Source organism: Drosophila guanche, unplaced genomic scaffold (genome assembly GCF_900245975.1).
Source record: "Drosophila guanche unplaced genomic scaffold, DGUA_6, whole genome shotgun sequence".
NCBI classification, from domain to species: Eukaryota; Metazoa; Arthropoda; class Insecta; order Diptera; family Drosophilidae; genus Drosophila; species Drosophila guanche.
Genome location: NW_022995743.1, coordinates 1,238,480 through 1,261,236, shown reverse-complemented (window position 1 = coordinate 1,261,236; position 22,757 = coordinate 1,238,480). Strand labels below are relative to the sequence as shown.

General features: G+C 48.3%; 4 protein-coding genes across 5 annotated transcripts in view; 3 read left to right on the top strand and 1 right to left on the bottom strand.

The window, feature by feature from the left end:
- The window catches only part of LOC117592242 (ATP synthase subunit alpha, mitochondrial), a 3,840-nt gene extending 2,971 nt beyond the window's left edge, over window positions 1-869 (top strand). The window contains exons 4-5 of the mRNA XM_034285877.1: window positions 1-26; window positions 86-869. Coding sequence (XP_034141768.1) covers window positions 1-26; window positions 86-295 — 236 coding nt within the window. The 3' untranslated portion in view covers window positions 296-869. The remainder of the gene's footprint in view (window positions 27-85) is intronic.
- Window positions 870-2,487: 1,618 nt separating this feature from the next.
- Window positions 2,488-5,574, bottom strand: LOC117586096 (G2/mitotic-specific cyclin-B). Of its 2 annotated transcripts, none has more exons than XM_034275957.1 (5): window positions 5,250-5,574; window positions 4,728-4,873; window positions 4,394-4,650; window positions 3,489-4,342; window positions 2,488-3,421 (listed from the first exon to the last, which is right to left on the bottom strand). In XM_034275957.1, exons 1-5 carry the CDS (start codon window positions 5,283-5,285, stop codon window positions 3,125-3,127), a joined length of 1,590 nt encoding a protein of 529 aa, XP_034131848.1. In that variant the 5' UTR covers window positions 5,286-5,574; the 3' UTR covers window positions 2,488-3,124. The 2 variants fall into 2 exon arrangements, with proteins under 2 accessions (XP_034131848.1, XP_034131857.1); XM_034275966.1 differs by having other exon boundaries at window positions 3,489-4,336.
- Window positions 5,575-7,264: 1,690 nt separating this feature from the next.
- LOC117587337 (A disintegrin and metalloproteinase with thrombospondin motifs 16) lies at window positions 7,265-14,986 on the top strand. The gene is made up of 11 exons (XM_034277979.1): window positions 7,265-7,358; window positions 7,913-8,373; window positions 10,634-10,715; window positions 11,161-11,253; window positions 11,433-11,665; window positions 11,744-12,567; window positions 12,628-12,756; window positions 12,821-13,070; window positions 13,132-13,909; window positions 13,978-14,727; window positions 14,793-14,986. The coding sequence occupies exons 2-11, from the start codon at window positions 8,170-8,172 to the stop codon at window positions 14,864-14,866; spliced, it is 3,417 nt and encodes a 1,138-aa protein (XP_034133870.1). The 5' UTR covers window positions 7,265-7,358; window positions 7,913-8,169; the 3' UTR covers window positions 14,867-14,986.
- Window positions 14,987-16,518: 1,532 nt separating this feature from the next.
- LOC117587347 (serrate RNA effector molecule homolog) lies at window positions 16,519-20,278 on the top strand. Its single transcript, XM_034277989.1, has 8 exons — window positions 16,519-16,670; window positions 17,621-17,680; window positions 18,135-18,295; window positions 18,351-18,662; window positions 18,729-18,884; window positions 18,944-19,038; window positions 19,186-19,426; window positions 19,797-20,278. The coding sequence occupies exons 1-8, from the start codon at window positions 16,610-16,612 to the stop codon at window positions 20,085-20,087; spliced, it is 1,377 nt and encodes a 458-aa protein (XP_034133880.1). The 5' UTR covers window positions 16,519-16,609; the 3' UTR covers window positions 20,088-20,278.
- The last annotated feature ends 2,479 nt before the right edge of the window (window positions 20,279-22,757 follow it).

The window sequence follows — 22,757 nt, the reverse complement described above, 5'->3', positions numbered from 1 at the left end:
ATGTGCCCATGGCCATTGAGGATCAGGTGCGTAATCCCTTGATGCACCCCCTGCTATGTGTCCCTAAACTCTACTTCCTCTGCAGGTTGCCGTCATCTACTGCGGTGTGCGCGGACACTTGGACAAGATGGATCCCTCCAAGATCACCAACTTCGAGAAGGAGTTCTTGCAGCTGATGAAGACCAGCGAGCAGGGTCTGCTCGACACCATTGCCAAGGAGGGCGCCATCTCTGACGCCACCGATGCCAAGCTGAAGGATATTGTTTCCAAGTTCTTGGCCACCTTCCAGGGTTAAATTGCAACGTCAGTCAGCAGTTTACACCGCGCGGTGTAACATCTTAGATGCGGCGCAGAGATTACCCTAAATGCAAGATCAATAAAGTAGAATATTGTCTAAGTCGAAAGTCCCCTACCAATTTCAATGCTGCCCATTGCCGCGCGCCGAATAACATCATAAAGAAAGAAGCCTACAACATTACAACATAAGATAAACACAAAATTATACAAAAACAAAAGAAAATCCTTTGGCGCATTCATGTTTTCCTGCGTTTCCGTGCCAGCTCCGTGTCCCGTCACGCCGTCCAACGCCACCAAAATGCCACCAATCTTGGGAGAGAGAGAGAGCAGGCGGAAGGCGGTGGGACGGGGCACGGAATGGCCGAATCCAGTTTCGAATTTCAGCGACATCCGTGTGGTTCCTCCAACCAAAATTGATAATGATATTGATAATCCTGCATTGTTCTTCTACTCCAAAAAATGTGTGTAATCAATATTTGAAATATTGTAATCGAGAATAGTCGAATACTGTCTGTGGATGATTGTGAAACGATGATGAAATAAAAACGATACTAAATTATACTCTAAACGAAGAAACCATCCAAGGAGTTATATTTACTTTTATTATTTTAAGATAGATATTTTTAACCTTTTAATTGATTGTTTCTCGTAGCCAAAACTGCTGTTTAGGAACACGGATAAAATCTTCATTTTTGAGCAGTTTTGTATGGACAGTACATGAAGAGTCCTGAACCTTACGCAAGCTCTTGGAATTAAGCCCTTCGTTTGGCATTAGATCAAAGGATTATCCCATACGAATGGATATTTTAAAGCCGTCAAGAACTCGGAATTTTCTTACCGACTTACTTAAGGTTTATCGCCTATGCAACCTTTTGTCAAGCTAAGAATATGATGAGCACCCATAGAGATTACATGAGCGATGTCCAACAAAACTCCGCTCTCAGCTGATCAATCAGCAGCTGCTCTTGCCTTGTCAAAAGATTTTCTCTGCCCTTTTGCACAACCTCCCTCAGAGCTGACCCCCGGCCTTGTCGCCACCCCTTGTGAGTTACCTGAGGCAAGGACTGGACGAACTGTTGTCAGGAGTAGTGCCAGTGGCTCAGTGGTGGTTCAGGCTCTGCATATTTCTATACCAGCTAGCCAGAATCGAGAGCAAGGAAACCTAAGCGCCTGTGCCCGTCCAGAAACCCAAACGAACCCTGAAATTTATACAAACTGAAGTTTTTTATGACACGGCGGGGGCATGGGCATCCAAAATAAAATATGAGCAAAGGCAGAGTCAGGGCCAAATAATGGCAAGAACAAATTACGCTGTCAGGCCTACACACACTCACACTCACACTCACACACATATACATATAACACATCCCCTCTTGCGCTCTCTTTGTGTGTTTCTCTTCACAAGTTTGCTTGGGTGCCATGGTTTCCCCCGCGGTCAGACGGGGTCTACTTTCTTTTTATTGCATTTGTTTGACCGTAAAAGTGTCGAAATTAATGAGAGCCATAAAACCGTCAAACTTAAATTTCGAACAGGCGCACAGCAAAGCCAGCAAGTGGTTAACGGAACGGTACGGTACGGTCTGGAAGCGCATGAAGAGACCCACGCACACAGAGACACCCCGAGCAGACACACATGCACATACATAGGCACACGTGCGAGCAATGTGCTTGGGCAATTACCGTTTCCAATGGAACGACACAGCCAGCGACGAAATAAGAAATGAAGCGTTTGGCAGAAGGAGGCGAAAGCAGAAGACGAAAAACTGACCTGCGATCGGGAAGGTGACCTTTCCACCTCTGTTTCCCTCCTAACACAGTGTGTGTATTCAGGAGGATTGATAAGCCGGGACAATGAAAAGGGTCTGGTCTGTCTAGCTACTGCCTGAGATTTTGTTCTCACAGTTGAAATCAGCTGCCGCTGCCGGTCTCGAACATACATATGTATGTATGTACGTATTTAGGTACATGTCACATGGAGCTCCAACAATTGATTCGTTTTTAAAAATTACACAATACAAAACTTTATTTGCCACGATATTAGCTGGAAACAGTTGTGTCAATATGAATCAAATATTTGCCTTGCTTAAATTATACAATTAAATTAGTTGAGTCGTGCGAAATCCTTTACATTTACATATTATACCTACATAGTTTATAAAGTCTAATCTCGGGATTTAGGAGAATAGAATATTTTTGCACATTTTTGGGATTTATTCTTAATGCATTGAACGAACCGTTTCCAGTTAAATTTTAACTCTAATACAATTGATTGATAAAAATAGTCTTGCTCATGGGTATAATATATCTAATAATATGGTTATGTACTTTGAGAGACAACGCCGATATGTTCAGCCAGCAAATGTACTCGTTGCCCACTCACACACCTGGCTCTCAGTGTCCTTGTGTATTGCGGTTTGTGCTCGTCCACTCTCTCTCACTCTACGGGTGTGCCCTTAGGGGGAGGAGCAGGAGTTCCAGTTCCGGTTCAAGATCCCCCACACTCAGGTGGAGGAACCACAACCTCTCTAACCATAATCAAGTGAAGAATGCCTTTGTCGTTGATCGCATCGGGGCGGCCATGACACAAACGCGTTACGCACAGCAGAGATATTACCCGACCTTGATTTTCTACGATTTTCCTTTATGATTGAATGCGGACTTGGATTTCCGGGTATTACACAAACTTATAACGAAACACGAAACGTGCAAACGAACGCAAACGAAATTAAAGGACTATGCTACAAATTTAAAAATGAAAACAAATTAAACTAAACTAAATATTTGGGGTGGGATTTTGTGTGGGATGTGGATGTGAAGTGGGCCCAGACTACTTCTTCAGGCTCTGGCCCACAATGGAGTCCAGAAGGGGGCCGCTCAGCTCGCTTCTGAGTGCGATCTTCTGGAACTTGTTGGCCTGATACTTGTTGTGGATGGCCTTCAGCTTGGCCTGCGGTGCATCACGCGCCAATTTGGCGATCTGTCGAGTGATGGGCCGCAGGTGCGCGGCCGAGTAGCGAGAGTAGTAGGCCAGCGTCGGGGTCCAGTGCTTGTCGTTGAAGCCAGTGCTGGCCCGATAGTTGCCATTGAGCAAGTGCAGCGACAGGAACAGCGAGGCTGCCGCAATCTGAAAGCAACATCCAAAACATCACGATTATTACATTGGAGTCTGTCTATTAGTGTCTGGAACCCACCTCTGATGGCTTGTAGCTAGCCAAGTCGTAGTCGACCGTTGCCAGTTCCACAAAATACTTGGACATGGCATGGTGCTCATCCTCTGCCCCGGCGGCCTTTGAGTAGCGCCGCAGGAAGTGAATTGGCAGCGGACGCGACAGATTACAATCGATGGCCTTGAAGATCTGCAGCTCCATCATGCGGATCTCGCGGGCCGAGTAGGTGTCGTCGGTGATGAAGACAAAGTCGTTGACGGCCGGCGGGAACAGCTCCTCGTATTTGGTGGCAATGAAGAGGGCCGTCACACCCACCAGCTGCAGATTGCTGCGCTTCGTATTCTTGACCACCTGCAGATAGCGATCGATAATGGCCACGGCCAGCTGGAAGGTCTCGGCAGCCAGATGGAACTGCAAGTGCACCTCGTTGATCCAGTCGATCAGCACGGCGCGCATCTTGTGGGAGACCTCCTTCTGTCCGGCCAGGTGATCTGGGTGGATCGGTTGCTCGATTTCCACCTTGTACAGATAGTCGTAGATGTCGTTCACATACTCCGAGACGAGCACGAGGTTCTCCTTGTCGTTGGCGTCGATGTCCTCGATGCCGGCCAATCGCTTGCTGGACAACGACATGGCAGGCTGAATGGTGGCACTACTGGCGCTGCTATCGCTCCTGAGCAGACTGAGGACATCCTTCTTGCTGGCCGCCAATGGCTCCTTCTTGTGCACGGCCACGAGCTCCTTCTTCAGGCCGGCCACACCCATCACTGGCTTGCCCAATGCAGCACGCAGCTTGGTCAGGGATTTCTTGGACAGATTGCTGTCCTCGCGGCGCAATGAGGGCTCAGGCGCAGCCTCCGGCTTTGGCTTGACTGCAACTGTTCGGTATTGGGATAGGGGCTTGGTCTTGATGGGCAATCGGTACTTACGCTTGGTGGTCGCCTCGGCGGCCGCCTTGTCGCCACGGGTCAGGGTGCTGGCTGAGACCTGGCGGTTGAGCACAGCCGAGGGAGCGGCAAGGGTGCGCACAGAGTTGGAGCGCAACAGTCCCGCAACTCCACCCTGAGCGGGCTTGGCCTGCACTGCGCCATTCACATTGCTGGCGCCCAGGGGCTGCTTCTTCCAGTGCGTGTCCACGCGGGCCTTGGCGTTGCGCAACACATTCGGCAGCTTCGATTCCTTCAATCTGCAAGGAGAAGCGAAGCGATCCGCAATAAGCAAGAGGTCACCATCGAACGGAACTGGACTGGGTGCTGCACTTACTCTTTCTGGGCCACATCTTTGGCGGCAATGGCGCGGTTCAGGCCGCGGTTCTGCAGATCGCCCAGAGCAGCACGTTTTGTGGTTGCCTCATTTGTAGGCACTGTCAATTTCTTCAGTTGCACTTGGTTCATATTCTCCATGGCGTTCTACAAAAACAAAGTTATTTTACACAAATGCATTGGATGGCGGCCATCTTGCAAAGAACCGCAATATCACCGAGATTTAGTGGGTAAGACTAGAGCGTGATAACTAGCTGTAAATGTACCGCAATTGCAAAAGTGCGCCAAAATGCACCCGCCGGCAGCATGGAAAAAACAACAAAGCGATTGACAAACGGAACATTCTCACCCTCCCTCTCTCACACGATCGCTCTGCACACTCACACACTCTCGCGCACGCACTCTCTCTCTTCCCTCATTCCCTTTTGATATTGGTTGCCGATGCAGCAATGGCGTCCCTGCGTCGCTATCGGCCCTTTTCTATCATCTCCCTATGAAAATTATTAAACATTAGACAACTTACCTCATCCCCGCGCATTTTCAATGTTGTGCCGACCATTTTGATTGGGTTTAGTTTGTTTAACAAATATACAATTAACACACACGAAGCGACGCTTTAGTTATCTTTTCTCTTGGTCTTGTTAGCGCGTTGATTTGAATTCGTTTCGCAGCTTGTTTTGAGTCAGCGATTTTATGTAAAAGTTGATTCCGATGGGGTTCGTTAATATAATGTGATGAAATTTACAATTTTTAAATCGAAAGCGACTAAGTTACTGAGTTTTTTCAAGAGTCGAACTCTGCCGCACGATGCGAAGCCAAGATAATTTTGCTGTTTGAATTTGAAAGGGCTAGTGTGACCACGGAATTATCGGAAATATACCCTCAAAAATATACCCTGTAATTTTAAGAATATACCGTAAATATAACGCAGTCTTAAATCATATTCCTCTCTTTCGATGTTTCTTTTGATATTACTAACTTGCAAAAACTTTTGACACTGACACAATAATTTAAACCGATTGAAGGACCAATTTAGCGTCTTATAAATACTCCTTTTATTGAATTGTTTACCTTACGACCTTACATTTTACACTTTTCCTTTTTGAATTTGAAAGTGCCAGTCAATGTGATAGCGAAATTATCGATAAAATATACCATCATACGTAAATATACCTAAACACACCATTGCATCTTCAAAATATACCTTAAATATACCGTAGTCTTAAATCATATTCCTCGATTCTGATGTTCTCTTTGATTTTACTATCTTGCAAAGACTTTTAACACTGAAACAATAGTTTAATCTAATTGAAGAACCAATTAAGCATTTATACATTATGGCCTTATATTTTACAACATATGTATTTGCCTCTTTCATTAAAGGAAGCAAGGGAGCTAAAACTATTGCGTTGACAACAGGTAAAAACGTCACAAAAAATTCCAGGTGTGCAAGGTAAACTGATCCTCCATGATGAATTTTTTAAAATAATTAATCTAAATAAATAACATATTCAAATGAGGAGGGAACTTTTGGCGCCTTTTTATTTTGTATTTTTGAATATTAATTTGTTTGGTATTTGCCTTCAGTATGTGAATGTTACACATACTCAAAATATACTCGCATCGCATTGTACCGCAATCGAATTAATCGAAACGATGAAGATGGAACGATTAATAAGCACTATTGTTTATTGATTATATTTACATACAATGAATCACAATCAATAAAGAAATATTGGAAACCACAAAATGTATAAAAGATGAATTTATTAATGTATGATCTTCAAATCGATGTTTCTACTGAATATGTTACCCATCTTCGTAGTGTTACCCCACCCGACGACAGACTATCGAATTCAAATTTGAATTTAACGCCCGGTCAATGATAAGAATGCGCGTCTCCCTTGTATGCTTGTTAATTTAGTCATCGTTTTTATTGAAGTCTTGTGCGGGGGCTTGTGACAGCCTGTGATTTATCATTGCCACTGTGGCAGTTGCATCAGCATCCATTGATTGCACCAATTAAAAGCCGATATGCTGATCACTTCAATTGGCGTCTTGTCCGATTGTTTGTTTGCTGCTTCGTTATCTCCGTATGCTTCTCTGCATTTGCATTCGCTGATTTAAGATTTCCTGTACAACATCAAAGCTCCGTTGGCGGAAATGCAGCATAATTCTTTTGCCTGTTTTTTTGCCATCCAACGACCTGTTGCTGTGATGATCAGTGTCAAGTTTTCGTCTGCTCCATCATTTTCAAGCACTTGACCACAAAACAATTGCCGCTGCTCTTTTTTCGGACTCTTTGTTTTGCTTTTGTTGCCAGTTCTTGTGGCCCTTTGCTTTTTCTTAACGGTCTTCTACACTTCTTCCGGCGCTTTGGCTCATTAGCATACTTCGCTGTGTGTGTGCGAGTGTGTGTGGGTGTGTGCGAGAACGAGGAACAACAGCAGCGAAAAATAATCCGAACAGCGCAAAAGATTCATGATCGTGCCTGTCCCATCATGTTTTGCGCGCTCTGTGAACATTTTCATTCGCAAAAGTGGAGCCGTCGCGGAAGGTCGGTTGGGGCTCTCTCGTCTCGTATCACTCGTAACTCACTCACAGAAAGCTCGCTCGCTGCCCCTACAGTACGGTAAATCCTTCATGCTGTGCTGGCTGATCATCCATTGACCTCCGTCCAAATTTGTTGATAAACGCCTGTGATTTGCGTATGAAAAATGACCAATAAAATAAACTAACAAATACAAATCAAAACATCAGCGTTATGCTTCAGAGACCAACATTGAACAACATATGAGACTTCTGTGTGTGTCTGTGCTTAATTGTGCCGCTGCCTGGTGGCGTTTAAATCAAAATAAATGCGTTTAAATGTGAAAACAAAAGACTGGCACTACAGAACGTGCTCCACCGATAATACTATTGATGCTCGAGCAGAAGTAGGACCTTCCAGCGAGGTCTCTCTGGCTTTATCCGGAGTGGCCAGCACTTCACAAAGAACTCAGGAAACAAACTAAGTAAATAAGAGTAACAAAGTAAGAGCCAAGTCTGGCCCACTGAGCTGCGAGCGAGAGGGTAATGCAATGCCTTGCCAATTAATTAGTGCATAAAAAGTTAAATTAAACAGCCGTAAAAGTTGGAGAGGCAGCAGCAACCGCGACTAAAGCGCCTTCACTTTTCTCTTTCAAGAAAACCATTCGAAATTTTCGCCCGCGCAGAGCCAGGAAAATGTGTAACTCCAAGCGATTCAAATTATGAAATTGGACTGCAAGACAACCAGGAATATTATTTGTGCATTTGTATATGCAATTTGTGCAACAATCGGCTGGCTGCTAGTGTTGCACCAACAATAGAGCGATTAGTGCCACACTCAGAGTACGGCTCAGGACGGCGGGCGCTCATTACTTTGTTGTCATCATCAACGCATCGTTTGGACTGTCTCAGCAATGGCATCTAATCGTCAATGGGTCTATCAGCGTTGGATCTTAATTGCTCTGGCCACCTTGTGGCTGCTAATCGCAACCGTTTGCCCCCACAACTACCCATCATCGGAGTCGCAGTCCGAGTCCCAGTCCCAGTCCCAGTCCCACTCCTCCTCTGTCCACATTGAGCTGCGTCGCAAGAGGAGCTTGCAGTGGAATGGCATTGAGGTGAGTCGTCGTGATTGATATCAATATTTTCTATACGTACATTGTCATTGTCTACATTGTCGTACGATACATCATACGATTAACCCATATAACCTGAACAGGTGATCAAACAACAAAGAACAACAAAAAAACTGCCACATAGACAGAACATTAAAGGCATAAAATTGAAACATGAAATGGGGAGTGAAGTGCAGTGTGTAGATACTCTACCTTCTGGATACTTAAGCTCTACAATTTGGTAGCCAAGAGATCTTTGAAAACGTCTCTAAAAGCAGCAAAAAGAAGTGGTTTACCCCCTGCGAAAGAGTGTTCAATATTCCCCGACTCTGACTCAACGAGACGTTTTGGCAGAGCTAAGCATAAAAGAGGGGGAAATGGAGGTGTAACCCGAAGCAAGGCGTTTAATGACCTCTGCCCAATTGGTCGTTGGAAATGTTTTGGTAATTGGAGACAACGGCAAACCCAAAAAGCAGCCCAAAAAAATTGCGACAACTTGTCCAATTACACATGTCGCGAGCAACCCCACATCTGCCCCATACTTTAAGTTCCAGAACGGCTGCTGGAATGCATCACAGCACATCACATGATTACCGGGAATCCAGAGTCTGGGATAATCGCCACAGCAGCTGGCCGCCCATTCGGCAGTTGCAGCTGTCTGGCGGCCGCAAGGAATTCTCTCACTCAGATAATTTGCCAAAATGAAATTAAGAGCAGCGAGAAAAAACTAGTCCAGTCAAGTTGTTGACCCTTTTATGTACATAAGACACTAAGATACATAAGTACTATGTACTATGTACATATGTTTGTGTATCTCTGGTCGCACTTGAGAACCTTTTGCTTGGTTATGGCCCATGATTATGTGATCATTCCTCCTCGCACTCTCTGTACAGCTCTTCCTTTGCCTTTGCTGCGAAATTGTTTGTCAAGACAATTTTCTATGATATAATTTACATTTGTTTGTTTCTAGTTTTCGCTATTTTTCCCGCTTTCCGCTTTTCCGTTTGCCTTTTTCTGTACTTTTTGCCCATTCTCGCTGTGGGTCACGCAAAATTTCATCACATAATCAGTTTGTTTGGGCGCGATTACTCCATGAGCACCATGAGCTCCATGAGCTCCATGAGGGAATGCATTTTCCACTCTTTCCACTGTCTGTCAACTGGTACATGTATTGTTGCTGGCTTTGGGCTTTTCCGGCTTTTTCCAATCTGAAATGGCGCTGGCATCGCCCGCTCTTTGATGCTGATTCCGGGGCCTATTATGCTGTTGGGTTGCCCTTGCAGCCAATTAGTGTCCATTTCATTGAACATTGTTTGTCTTTGATAAAGTTCAGGCAACACAATTGGCCAGCAAGTGAGGTAAGAGCTGGCCCAGAGGCAGGAACTAGAAAGGGCATAAAGGGATAAAGGATAATCCATGAGATTTAAGTGTTTTTCTATAATTTGTTTCCTCGTTAATTTCTCCCTGCAAAAATTGCCTCGCAAGCTCTTTGCTCGAAAAATCATAAGCTATTTAGCAAGGCAGCCACGCCTCTTTCGCACAGCATTACAATGTTGATTATAAACATTAGCCAGCAGCAGACAACAACAATTTGTAACACCTTCTCTTCCTCCTCGCTGCTGCTCTGTGCTGCTGCTGCTGCTGCTGCTGCTGCTGTGCTGCCGTAGGCGGAGTTTCAATTCAAACCGAAAACCCGAAACGCTCTTCACGCTCCGCCAGGCAGCGCAGCGCGCTTTTCCACAATAAAATCCGAATAAAAACCAAATGAAAACTGTTACAACAAATTAAATTAAATAATCGCACACGCATCGCACACACACACCAAGCACACACATCTGGGAAAGATATAGACCAACTTTTTGGACGGTTAGGAGTACTTCCATCTCCAACTGTTGCACCAACAATTTTACGTACTGTCCGCCTGATGTGATGACCCCAACGAACAGCTGTTGTTGGAAGTGTCTAATTGGGGCTTTTCTTTTAGTCTTTTGCTACCAATTTTCCATTGTCTAAGTGAAAGTATTTTACGGGGGGAGGGAACTAAGGGAGAAGTCTCAAACAAACCTTTACCCTTTGCTCTGTGTTTTTTTTTTCGGGGAAATATTTTTACGGTTTGTTGCTTTTTGTTACACTTTCCGCTTTGCATATTAAACATTTTTTCATTGCTCTTTCGTTCTCCTTTCTTTTTGCTCCATCCTCCTCCTTCTACCTGCTGCTTGCACTCTGCCGCTGTCTGCTGCCTGCTGTCTCTGCTCCGCCGCAGCTGGATGAGAGCTCGCTGCTGGCGCACTTGATGGATCATGAGCGTGCCCTGATCTTTGGCACACAAAGAACCACCGATGAGGGTAAGTGCTGGCTGTTACTTAAGTTAGTTCCTAAGGCCAAGTAGAATGAAAAGATTCTTAACTATGACCCACATCGCTGATGGCAGCCCGATGGCAGCTGACAGTTTTGAGGGAGCGTAACCCATAAACCTACAGGCAGTAACATAACCCAAGAGACAGCTTTCAGGGAGCGTAACATTACCCATAACCCACTGACAGTTTTGAGGCACTGTAACATGTGATTAACTCGGACATAGCCCAAATAAAACAAAGTGCAATCGATGAATAATGGTAAACTTGAACTACAGTCGGCAGTAAACAGTCTGCAGTCCATAGTCCACAGTTTGCAGTCCACGTTCCACAATCCACAGTCTGCGTTGCAGCCAGGTGGGGTGTGTTGTGGCGTGGACCTTGGGGGGTCGTGGATTTCTGCGCAGTTGTTTTTGTATTGATTCATGTATTTCAGCGCCAAATTTCAAGCTGGTGCAGCTGGAGCAGAAGGAGGCGGAGGAGAACATGTCCAAACGACGCCATAAACGCAGCATGCCACTGCCGCAAGGTGAGAGAATCGTAAATAAACCGAAAAAGCAAATAAAAGTGCATCCCACATCGCAAATCGCAAATCGCACATCGCACATGGAAACAGCTGCAGAGCTCGCGATCTGCTCGTTGCTGCTCGTGCTGCTCCAGTTGCGGTCATTATGCGAGAAGTTTAATTAATTCAAATGCATTCGACAGACGCCAATCGCTCAGATGAAGCAGGGGAAGGGGAAGGGAAAGGAGACGAACTGGAGGCTAGACTGCAACTGCAGCAAGCCCCACAGCTGATTGACGATGCCTTCATCTTCATTCGTCGCACCGCCAATGGGACGCAGTTTGTGGAGCATTCGCCGCAGTTGCTGAAGCGTCTTGAAAATTGCTTCTACAGAAGTCCAGCAGCGGCGCTGGATCTATGCGAAACGGGCAGTGCGGTGAGTACAAGAGAGAAAAAAAAAAAGGGAGAAGAGAGCCAGACATAACCTCACGGCTCGTTTACTCTCTTTTCGCAGCGTGGCGTGTTCCAGCAGAATGCCAGCGACTTTGTGCTGCATCCGTTACCCGCACGCTTTGGTGTGGGCAACCATGTGATCTACCAGGCGCGCTTGGATCCGTTAGACAGTCAGCTGCAGTTCGAGCCCGATGTAGAGGAATTCAACGAACCAAAGCCGAGACTGCGAGTGCAGACACAGTCGCAGTCCCCGCTGAGACTGCGCTTTCAGCCGCGACATCATCATCAGTCAGACAAAAGCCAAGTGGAGAACCAAAAGAGGAAACATCATCAGAAGCATCGGAGAAGTCGCCGCTTCATTGGATCGCCGCCAGGGTACTGGTCCGTGCCCAAGGAGCTGTACATCGAGACGGCCATCTTCGTCGACCGAGATCTATTCACGCACATGCAGCGGAATTTCCCTGCGAACACGGAGAGCAAAATTATCAGCTTCGTGCTGGCCATGATCAATGGGGTGCAGCTGCTCTACCATCATCCGACGCTCGGGCGGCGCATCAACTTTGTGCTGAAGCGGCTGGAGATTTGGAAGTCGTGGAATCCCGTCGACCTGGTGCGTTCCAGCGATGTGGATGACTACCTGAACAGATTCTGCATTTGGCAGGAGAAGCAGAATCCCCTATCGGACTCTCACCGGCTGCACTACGATCATGCGCTCATCCTGACGGGCCTCGATCTGCGCACCATCACGAAGGACGGCAAGGCCAATAGTGAGGTGGTAGGACTGGCTCCAGTGTCTGGGATGTGCACGAAAGTCTCCTCCTGCACGATCAACGAGGCGAAGCACTTTGAGAGCGTCTTTGTGGTGGCCCACGAAATTGGACACAAGTGACTAACCACTCCCCCCTCTGCGGTGATTCCCTTATCTAATCGAAATCCTTTTTGCAGCCTGGGCATGCGGCATGACACCAAGGAAAACAGCTGCGATCCCACCATGCACATCATGTCTCCAAAGCTGGGCAGTGGCAAGGTCACGTGGTCCAAGTGTTCCCGCACCTCTCTGGAGAACTTTCTGCAGTAAGTGCTGCAGTTTTGACTTGGAGCGAAATTCCGATGTAGTTTGATTGTACTTTGCTTGCAGAGGTCCCCAGGCCACGTGCCTCTTTGATCGAGGACAATTTCTGGATAATTTGGACCATGCCGCGGGTGGCATCCCGCCTGGAGAACGCTTCGATGCCAACCAGCAGTGCATGCTGCGCTTTGGCAAGACTTTTAAGCGCTCAAACATACAGAGCAAAGCGGAGATCTGCCGGGATCTGCACTGTCAGCAGGATGGGCAGTCCTTGACCTCACATCCGGCCCTGGAGGGCACCGAATGCGGCGAGAAAATGGTAAGAGCTGGATGGGAGATCCCACTGGTAGACCAAACTCATGCCTCTGTTCTTCCTTCAGTGGTGTCGCGGTGGCTCTTGTGTGTCACGCTACTCGCCAGAGACCGCCTTGGCCTCCTACCGCCCGTGGCCGCACAAGCCGACGAGCTACGAGAAGGCCAGCTTCATGGAGTCCAACAGGATTGGACCACTGCTGAGCGAGCAGCCCAAGCAGTCGAGCAATGAGCAGTCAACCAACTGGAGCGCTTGGGGTGAGGCGGGAAAATGCGACTCGTACTGCCTGTATGGACCATCGAACCGACTGCGTGAGGGCAGCACCGGACTGCGCGTCTTCAACCGAAGTTGCCTGAACTATCGGAAGCGTTGCATGGGCCAGGATCGGCGCTTTGAGAGCTGCATCGCCAAGAAGTGCTACAGCGTGCCCGTCCAGACGATCGACAACTTCGCCACGCAGGTCTGCATGCAGGCCAAGAAGCTGGACGGAGAGCTCACGGGCGATGGGCAGCAGGTGAGCTCCACCTTTGAGGACTCGTGCAAGGTTTTCTGCCGCACCAAGAGCAACTCGACCAAGTCGCGTCGCTGGACCTTTCCCGATGGCACCACCTGCAGGACTAAGCATCACAGCCCCGAGGACGTTGCCTACTGCATTTCGGGCCGTTGCGAGCGCTTCTCTTGTGACAATTCCACGCAGAATTTCTACAAAATGGATCAGACTTTCTGCCAGGCGAGAGCCAGGGACTCGGCCGAGGAGGAGAGCCGACAGCAGCAGCAGGCGACACACAAGCGCTATACGGAAAAGCAGGAGGGAGTAACGCCACCCAGAAATCGCTATGAAAATGGTAAGAAAAAGCTTCCCTCCCCGCTCTGAACTTTCTCTGATTTTCTGTCTCTTCCTCTCTCCGTGTAGAAGTCGCTGTGCGCAGCTTTTATGGCCAGGATAACCACATCAGACCACAGCAGCAGCAGCAGCAGCAGCAGCAGCCGCACAATCGCAAGTCGAGTATCTACGAGTCCTACCACAAGTATCTACCCAGAGAGGAGCAGCCACAGAGGATAGTCCCACCACCCGCCTCTGCCTCGCTGATCGCCATTGATCGCAGCTCCTCCTCGACAGAGTCCGAGTGGGAGATCAAGTCGGGCTGCCACTCCAACTGCATAACCGACTCGAAGGGCATACAGGCAGTGAGGTCGCGACTCACGCGGGAGGAAACCTTCCAGCTGTGCACGGATCGCGTCAAGCCCTGCGAGCGCCTGCAGACGGCAGCGGAGTACGCGGAGCAGACCTGCGCCAGCTACAGGCTCAAGGTGCGCGGACTCTCGGGTCGAGGGGCGCAGATCTCGGCCAGCCTGGAGGAGCCGGATCGCAGCTGTCGCGTTGGCTGCCAGGATGAGTTCATCAAGTACCGGTATTACCTGGTGAACGGCAAGAACGGACACTTTCCGCTGGGCACACGCTGCTCCCAGGCGGGTCAGCGCTTTTGTGTCTACGGCAAGTGCGTGGAGTTTGGCGAGGATCAGCTGCCGCTGCAGAAGTCTCACATAAGTCTGGCGCTGCTGCGTAACCGTCGCCAGGTGGAGGATTCCCCTAGACGGAAGCGAAGCATGCAGCTGGAGTCTCCATTTGCCTTAAATCACCTTGAAAGAGCGCATCTAGATGGTGAGTGCTTGACACCTAGCCATTCCACTTGCTCTCTATTACTATCTCTGACTCCCTCGCCTCAGCTGCCTCATCGGACCACATCGAACTCAATCAACCCATACACGTCTCTGCAGACGAACTGAGTAGCAAGAGCTGATGGCCCTGCACCCCCTTATCCTGTATCCTTTAAGCTTAGATCTATGATCTATGATGTATCCTTAGATCTTGAGGCTGTCTGCGAAACTGCCTGAGAAATAAATAAACGAATTACTTTTTAGCCCACAAATATTTGTAAGCCATTCTTCCTGCCCATTCTTTGCTTTCCCTATTGGATGAGGGTTTCGGTGCCAGCCACTCCCACTCCCACTCCCAGAGAGTTGAGTTGAGTTCCCTTCGGTTTCGGTTTAGGTTTCGGCTTCGGTTTCGTTTTGGTTTTATTTCGGCGTTCGCATGCAAGCGATGGCAGCAATTACCAATACTCGATACCAATGCCCACCCACAACTACAGCAAGAGAGAGAGAGTGAGAGAGAGAGAGTGAAAGTGAATGAAATGAAATGCTCGTTGGTGTGCGTGTGACAAGAAATTAGATAAAACACCTACGAAACGCTGAATATGCCGCAGTCTGCAGGGCAAGCGCGCGGCGTCGGCAATAAGAACGGAACTCAACGGAATCAAAAAACACAAAAAAAAAAAAGAAATAACAGCAAAACGGATTAGCGGAAAAGCGGCAAGTGGCCAATCGGAAGTGGAAAGTGGAAAGAGCAGAGCGGAAAGTGTATGCAAAATACAAGTGCTTCGAGTGAGTGGGGCTCTTGGGTGCCTGCACTGACCACTGGCAGGGTCAAGTTCAATGCACCCTTGCCACAGTCAATGCAGCACGTAGTCCCCCCCCTGAATGAATAATGAATGCCAAGATCCTTAATGCTGACAGTCGCGGAAGTGCAATCAAAGTGAATGCTTGCCATAAATTCTAATTAGAAGCGGTTTGAACTAATTGTCAGTGACATTTACGTTGAGCCCCAGGGAAAACCAATCCAAAATTGGGTCAAACGTTCCGTTTTGCAGGTGTAGGGAGTGTGGGAAACACCTTCAGGGTACCGCACGCACTTCTTTCTGTCTCTGGGGAAACTGTGTCAAGTGGGTCTTCAAAATTTGACCGCACGCCATGGCAGATATTCGAATTACTCATCCTCGCAGGGCAGAGGCCGCTTCCTCCTCCTTGGTGTAGGCGGTCGCCGGGACCTTGGGGCAGGACTCTGTGACCTATGCGGCATGTTTTTACGTTCATAAATTCCCCATTCCCCATTCCCCATTCACTGCTCCAATTTCAATAATACTCGTGTCAGCCGCCTCCCCGTCCTGCCGGAAAAATCACAAAATCGATTCCAGGGGCTAATTGGTTTGTTTTCATTGCTTTTCCATTTGGGTTTTCCTCCATGCCGCGTGCAGGATTGCAGAACGTCCCGAATGCAACGCAGTGCATGATTTTGGTAGACTAAATAAATAACAAAAAAACCTGAATAATAAAAATCAGATATCGCCAGTACTCCCCCCCAACTCATTGGCTATGCACACACGCAAGGGAAGGCGTAGACCAGGACTAGGCTAGGACCACAACTGACCATCTGGGGAGCGTGTGCATTTGTCAACTCAGACGTCGTTGAACCTGCCAGGAGAACGGTCAGTCGCTGCAGCGCTCTGCGATCTAAGTCGGGGTTTTCCACAGCCTTTTTCCCAGTGCCAAGTGCCAAGTGCGTGAAGTGAGTGTCTACGTGAGTGTCTTCGTGAGTGCTAAATGAAACGCGATTGGGGCAATGTGAAGAGTCGCGGACTCTAAGTGTGCTTGCTGCTGCGGACCCCAGACAGAGAGCAGAAAAAATATTCAAAAAATATTCGGCAATGCCGCCGAAGCGACGGAGAAGATTCCATGGCCTTTATTACCATTCATCGCCACCCAAAGGTGAGTTGCTACAACGAACAAACTTTCAAATTTGTTACTCATAATTGAGGTGACAACACGCAGCAGCAGGAGGCAGGGAAAGGAGCAGGAGTCCTGGCCAAAATTTGCATATTGCGTGCCATAAAAGAGTGTCAGCTCAACAAGTACCAGGTGTACAGCAGAGGCGTTGAGTGCCACATAAAGTGGCAAACACTAATGCGCCATTTCCGTGGCAGTTTTTATTGCTTAGAATGTATGTGGCAGGCAGCAGGACCCCCACAGCTAATGATTCATTCCATTCAGCTAATTTACATGTCACAAAAGTGTTCAAGGAACGTTACTCAAGTGTGGGAGTAACAGTCCAAGAATAGACTGAGGACTGGGGACTGGCGAGACCTTGAGACATCAGAAATGTATGCTCCAAGGGGGAGACTCAAGACTCAAGGGAACTGGCTGAAGTTTTCAATGAGAATTTTCGAAGAATTTCCCTGTGTCTGACAAAGCATTTCCACATGCTCCTAGCTGCTAGCTGCTAGCTGCTATTTGTTTAGTACTTTCGGCCAGCACATCGACGGGGGCTAATGAAAGTGTTTGCTTAGTACACGACCGGCACAGAGGAGACCGAAAGGTTATTTATTCATGGCAGACACGTTGAAGGAGCGCGAACAGGACGCAATTAAATACCGAGCCACTCTTTCGCTCCCGGGCTCTGGCACTTTCCTTGACCACAACACAAGCGAATGGCTCCCAAATTCAACACCTCACAACGTGCCACAGGAGTTAGTTTGCCAACGCGGCTCAAGCGGGCCAGACGCAAAAAAAAAAAAAAATACGAGCAAAAAAAAAGGAAAGTTTGGGCTCAGAGCAGAGAGTAGGCAATGCCAAATGGAACACATAAACCATAAACCATAAACCATAAACTATATTTATATTTGAATAATTTAACTGAATAATTGGGTTATCCTTTGCAGTTATGCCAATGAACGGACAAGCGGGCGGCCTCAATGGCAGCAAGCGGCGCAGCAATGACGGTGAGTTATTCCAGGGGCTTGCTTGGGGGGATCCTCCTTCCTGTCCAGATGTCACTTTCTCCCATCGGGCTGTATCAATGATTCATTCATACACTCACTCATTCGTGGCAGTACTTGTAAGACACGACTCCTGGGCGTTGCCTTCCACTTTCCACTTAAAAAAGTTCTCCGCCGACTCTGACCTTGGCGCATTTCAAGTTGGCAAAAAAAAAGGAACTTTCCGCCAGCGGAAATTGTCTTGAGTTTTAAGCCAACTGGCGAGGGCGAGTGCACAAAACTCGAGCATTTATTGGCATTGCATTTTATTTTCGTATTCGCTTTTAATTCAGTTTTCAGTTTGCAGTTTTTTTGGGGCCAAATTGCATGCAAACACGAACCAAAGTGCAAATGAAGGGACAGGGACAGGGGACAGGGGCACACTCTAGTGAAATGAATTCCTTTTTTTGGCTAATAGATTTCTCGGTGAAGCTATCCACCATTCGCATCTGGATGCACGAAAAGGACATTGGCAAGCTGACGCGCATTCTGTGGGCGGGCCAAGGACATCGCCTGTGCCAGCAGGCCAGCAACAATGGGCGTGTCAAGCGGTTCCTCGCCGCCGTGCCGCATGTTATGGTGAGTAATCCTCCGAGCAATCCACACCACTCCCACTCCTGTTTTGCCTCCACAGAATGCCATTAGGGATCTGCATCAGGCGGTGATCGACAACAGTCTGGAGACGGTGCAGGCACAGCTGGAGCCACCCGTGTCCGCCGCTCTGGTGACCTGCCGCGATGGCAATGGCCTGAATGTCATACACAAGGCCGCCGGGCTGGGCCACACCAAGATCTTGGAGTATTTGGTTGGCCTCTGGCCGGAGGGCGCCCACGAGATGGACATCACCGGCAAGACGCCGCTCCACTGGGCAGCCAGTGCCAAAAATAATATGCGCTGCTACACGCTGCTCACCCAGGCGGGCTGTGACGAGGAGGCGCTGGATTATGTAAGTGCGGGATGGAGAGAAAATTAATTGGAATGATTCATGCGGTGTGGGTTGGGGCACTTGCAGAAAATGAAGACACCTTCGTACTATCGCCACAAGCCGCACGAAATCGAACGCGCCTTTCTCGTCTATGTGCCGGAGGCGCCGCGCGTCTCCCCGGAGAGCATCACCGATTGGGGGGCCTTGAGCGACGAGAACGGTGGCGACGCTGCTCTTGAGAAGGTAAGCCACACTTAGGGACTTCCCACAGCAGCCATCAGTCTATGCCTTTGCTCTTGCAGAAATTGGAAATGAAGCCCCAAGTCCCAACTCTGAACGGGCGCAAGTCTCTGGATGACAGCATCGAGAACACCTCGGAGCTGGACACAAACGATGGGTGAGTGGGGCAAGAGGTTGTGGCATGGTCGTCGGGGGGGAACTTAGGCTAAGTTTTTGGCTGCGCTGCATTCAGTTTTTGTTGTTGTTTCGTTTGTGTTTTGGGGCATGGCTTTGAGAGAAAATCTTTTGCATTTTGAAATCGCAGTACAAGTGCCAACGATGAGGAAGAAGATTTGTCCAAGGCAGACTTGGATGTGGATGTGGATGAGGCCGAGGCGGAGGCGGAGGCGGAAGTGGAAGTGGCGCCATTGCAGCGCAGACCGGAAACGCCGGCCACATTCAACAATGGCCACATCAATGGCGATGGCGATGACATCGAAGGGGAAGTCGAAGTCGAAGTCGAAGGGGAAGTCGCAGTCACCGAAGAGCCAGAGCCTGAAGCGGAGGTAAGTCTTTGCCTTTTTTTGCTTGCGGTTCGAGTCTTTCGTTTTGCTTTTCCATTTTGTGTCCTGCTTGCACACACAACCCCCCCCTCTAACCCACCCTCTCCCCCCAAGAGCTTTCTCTGTGTTGCACTTGGATTTCGCTTTGGCGGGTAGACAAGGGGCGTGTCGGGGCGCTGCGGGGCATGGGTGGGCTCTGTGAAAGTAAGCCATTGTCGGCTCTAGGCTTTCCACCCGTCACACCGCTTTCTCTTTCGACCTCTACTTAGTCCTCCTACGCTGTAAATACAAAAGAAACCAGAGGCTGAGATCCTGAATTGAAACCCTTGAATCACTCGGAGAGCAATCAGTCGACAATTGTTTACTTTTACAGAATATTGCAAGAGCTGTAGATGGCCAGGGTGGAGAGCAGCAGGAGGAGCAACCACAGGAGGAGCAAACTGTCGCAGAGCAGACGGAGGAGCAGCCTGCCACAGAGAGTGAGCCGGAGGTTAACGAAAAGACTGAAGAGGCGCGGCCAGAGACGGAAGCAGTGGAAGAGACAGAAAAGATCAACGAGCCGCAGGAGGAGCAGCCCGAAGCGGAGGCTGAGGAGCAGGATAATGTAGAGCAGATTGATGATAACGATGAAGACGATGACGAGGTACACTTTGGCGTGCTGTAGGTGTACGGTTCTGTAGTTCTTGTCACGTATACGTACTGTGTGCCCGTTCAACCGCTCAAAAAACTCAAAAACACTGCAAATATGTGAACTGTAATCAATCCAGCAACTGCAGCAGGCACCCCGCAACAATTCCATGTATTCTAATTGTTTAACAACAAACAAAGAGCAGCAGCGCAAACAACAGCAGGAGGCAGCAGCTCCGAGAATGAATCAGCTTACATAATATGATAATTGTTTATTCAGCTATACCCTACAAATACCCCTAAATATACCCTTTAGTTATATATATTATATTATATTATATTATATATATATAAACCGTACAACCGATAACTAAAACCAATTAAAAATTGTAATGCAAAAACCTGCAACTTGTGTCTTTTGCTTATCGTTTCCATTGCACCCCACCAAAACACCCGCACACCCGCACAGTCCAAAAATATAATATATGTAAACCTATGAGTATTGTGTTTCCGTTTTCCCTCTTCACTTTCAGTTTTCAATTCATTTTGTGTACCATCCAACCAGCCACAGTTTGTTCCTTAGATCAAATCAATGCCAGTGTCTGCCCTGCCCCCGTTTTTTTTGTTTCTCTTTGCGGCACTATCGATTGCCGTACATCAGCAGCTGTTTACCCACAGATAGGATTTATAATAATGCTCACCCACCCACTCCCTGAGGCCGACATGTGGAGCCAGCCTCAGCGCCCCAAAGCCAGAGCTCAACTGTCAGAGCCAGAGCTCAAATGGCAGAGGAACATGCAAACGTCAAAGCATTTGCTGTTTGCAGGCATTAGAGATATACTCACATGATATGTGATATAAGTTCCAGTTGTTGCAACGTTTCGCTGCAGTCCACCCACCCAGCCATTTGTTAGAGCTTTTCCCCCAGAGGTTGGAGCTTGAAATTCAATAAAACTAATGCGGGAGTGAAAACACTGGGCGTATGCGTAACCTTACTCGCTGTAGATTTTCATTTGCTGATGGAAATTTCACACAACAGCGCTGGCATTGTTCACTCTGTTCGTAGTGGCATGGCACTTGGTCCTTCTACCAATGGTAGTCCTCGTGTTCACCCGTTTTTTGTGTGCTCTCTGTATCCTGTCCACCTGTTTGTGCTCTGTTTTCGTGTGTGTGTGTGTGTGTGTGTGTGTCAGTTGCACTTTTTAGCCATAAACGCAAGACGACAGAGTAAAAAACACTGAAAAACCCCTTTGTGCAGGATGTGATAGCGGCAAAGGACACCAGTCAGCAGCTGGAAGCGGAAAAGGAAAGGGAAACGGAAACGGAAACGGAAACGCGACCCGATGAGGATGGCAACGATTCGCTGACCTCAGCCATGGCCATCGAGGGCTTTGTGCAGGGCGCACCCGAGGATTATACAGTTCAGTCTCAAACTGCAATTGATGAAGTATACGATGATGCTATCCTTTTCCTATCTATCAAATGCTTTCTCTCTCTCTATCTCTCTATCTCTGTTGCGCTCTCGCCTAGCTTTTCTTTTGTGTTGCCTAACATTTGCATTGTAACTTCTATCCATAACTCTCACGCTTTCGATTTATGCACTGCATGGAGTGTCTGAATCTTTCGATGATGTTCTTAGGCTTCTCCTTTCCATTCGCAGGAGTCACGCATGCGGCAGATCGTCGAGTCTGGGGACCTGGAGCAGCTGGCGGAGATTGTGCTGAATGGCGAGGGCGCCAGTCTGTTGAAGCTCAAGTCCAAGGAGCCGGAGATCCAAGCCTTTCTCAACAACGTGCCCAGCTATATGGTAAGTGGGCAGGAAGTGGGTGAGGCCGGAGGGAGTAGCCACTAATTACTGCCTGGTTCCTGTTCTGACAGGAGAAAATACATCGCGTGCATGATGCGGCACGTGATGGCAGTTTGTTGGCGCTGCAGCAGGCACTGGATCGCCGGAAGTTTGCCATTGCAAAGGACGACATATCCCCGAATGGCTCCACAGCGCTGCACGTGGCCGTGCTCTTTGGACACACAGGTGGGTGGGACACCGTCCCCTAACCCCTTGGAGTACCCCTCACTGCCCTTGCTCTTTCCCAGACATCGTTCGGTACCTGGCTTCGCGTTTTCCGGAGACCATGGCAATTACGGATAATGACGGACGCACGCCGCTCCACTATGCAGCCACAATTAAGGACAACGGCCACTTCTACAACTTGCTGTCACAGCTGGGTGGCAATGCCAAGGCACTGGACAAGGTAAGTGATCCGAGCTATCCCCCTAATTGGATCGGAAATACCTTTGCTGACACATTAATAGAACTGGGAACAGTGCCAACTGGCGGTCATTTTAAATTGTCTCTGGGCCAAGGCCAGGAGGGGGGAGATCATCATATATTGATGATGTTCTGGTTAATATTTAAAACCTCTATTACACGCAGCTGGGCCACACGGCCGAGTTCTATTTGGACAAGGAGAAGGCAATGGACATCCTCAACTACACGGAGCTGCTCAATATGTTTGGTGCCGAGGAGCTCGAGAATCAATTGCTCAACGATCAAGGTAGGACTGGCAGGGCGCGTGACCTGAATTTTCTTTGTGTGTGTCCCCACCAGCAGCTGCTGCAGCACCATGCCGCACGCACACACACACACACACACACACACATACACACACACACACTCCATAGCCGAATTAACGTGCCTCAAGCTTGA

What these genes read in the sequence shown, in the direction of transcription:
- LOC117586096 (XM_034275957.1), bottom strand. Translation starts at nt 5,285, where the DNA reads ATGGTCGGCACAACATTGAAAATGCGCGGGGATGAG. An exon ending in TGAAAATGCGCGGGGATGAG is followed by an intron (nt 4,874 to 5,249) that starts GTAAGTTGTCTA and finishes TTGTTTTTGTAG; the next exon opens with AACGCCATGGAGAATATGAA. An exon ending in CGCCGAGGCGACCACCAAGC is followed by an intron (nt 4,343 to 4,393) that starts GTAAGTACCGAT and finishes AATACCGAACAG; the next exon opens with TTGCAGTCAAGCCAAAGCCG.
- LOC117587337 (XM_034277979.1), top strand. Translation starts at nt 8,170, where the DNA reads ATGGCATCTAATCGTCAATGGGTCTATCAGCGTTGGATCTTAATTGCT. An exon ending in ACAAAGAACCACCGATGAGG is followed by an intron (nt 10,716 to 11,160) that starts GTAAGTGCTGGC and finishes CATGTATTTCAG; the next exon opens with CGCCAAATTTCAAGCTGGTG. An exon ending in TATGCGAAACGGGCAGTGCG is followed by an intron (nt 11,666 to 11,743) that starts GTGAGTACAAGA and finishes CTCTTTTCGCAG; the next exon opens with CGTGGCGTGTTCCAGCAGAA.
- LOC117587347 (XM_034277989.1), top strand. Translation starts at nt 16,610, where the DNA reads ATGCCGCCGAAGCGACGGAGAAGATTCCATGGCCTTTATTACCATTCA. An exon ending in CAAGCGGCGCAGCAATGACG is followed by an intron (nt 17,681 to 18,134) that starts GTGAGTTATTCC and finishes TTTGGCTAATAG; the next exon opens with ATTTCTCGGTGAAGCTATCC. An exon ending in AGCCAGAGCCTGAAGCGGAG is followed by an intron (nt 19,427 to 19,796) that starts GTAAGTCTTTGC and finishes TTACTTTTACAG; the next exon opens with AATATTGCAAGAGCTGTAGA.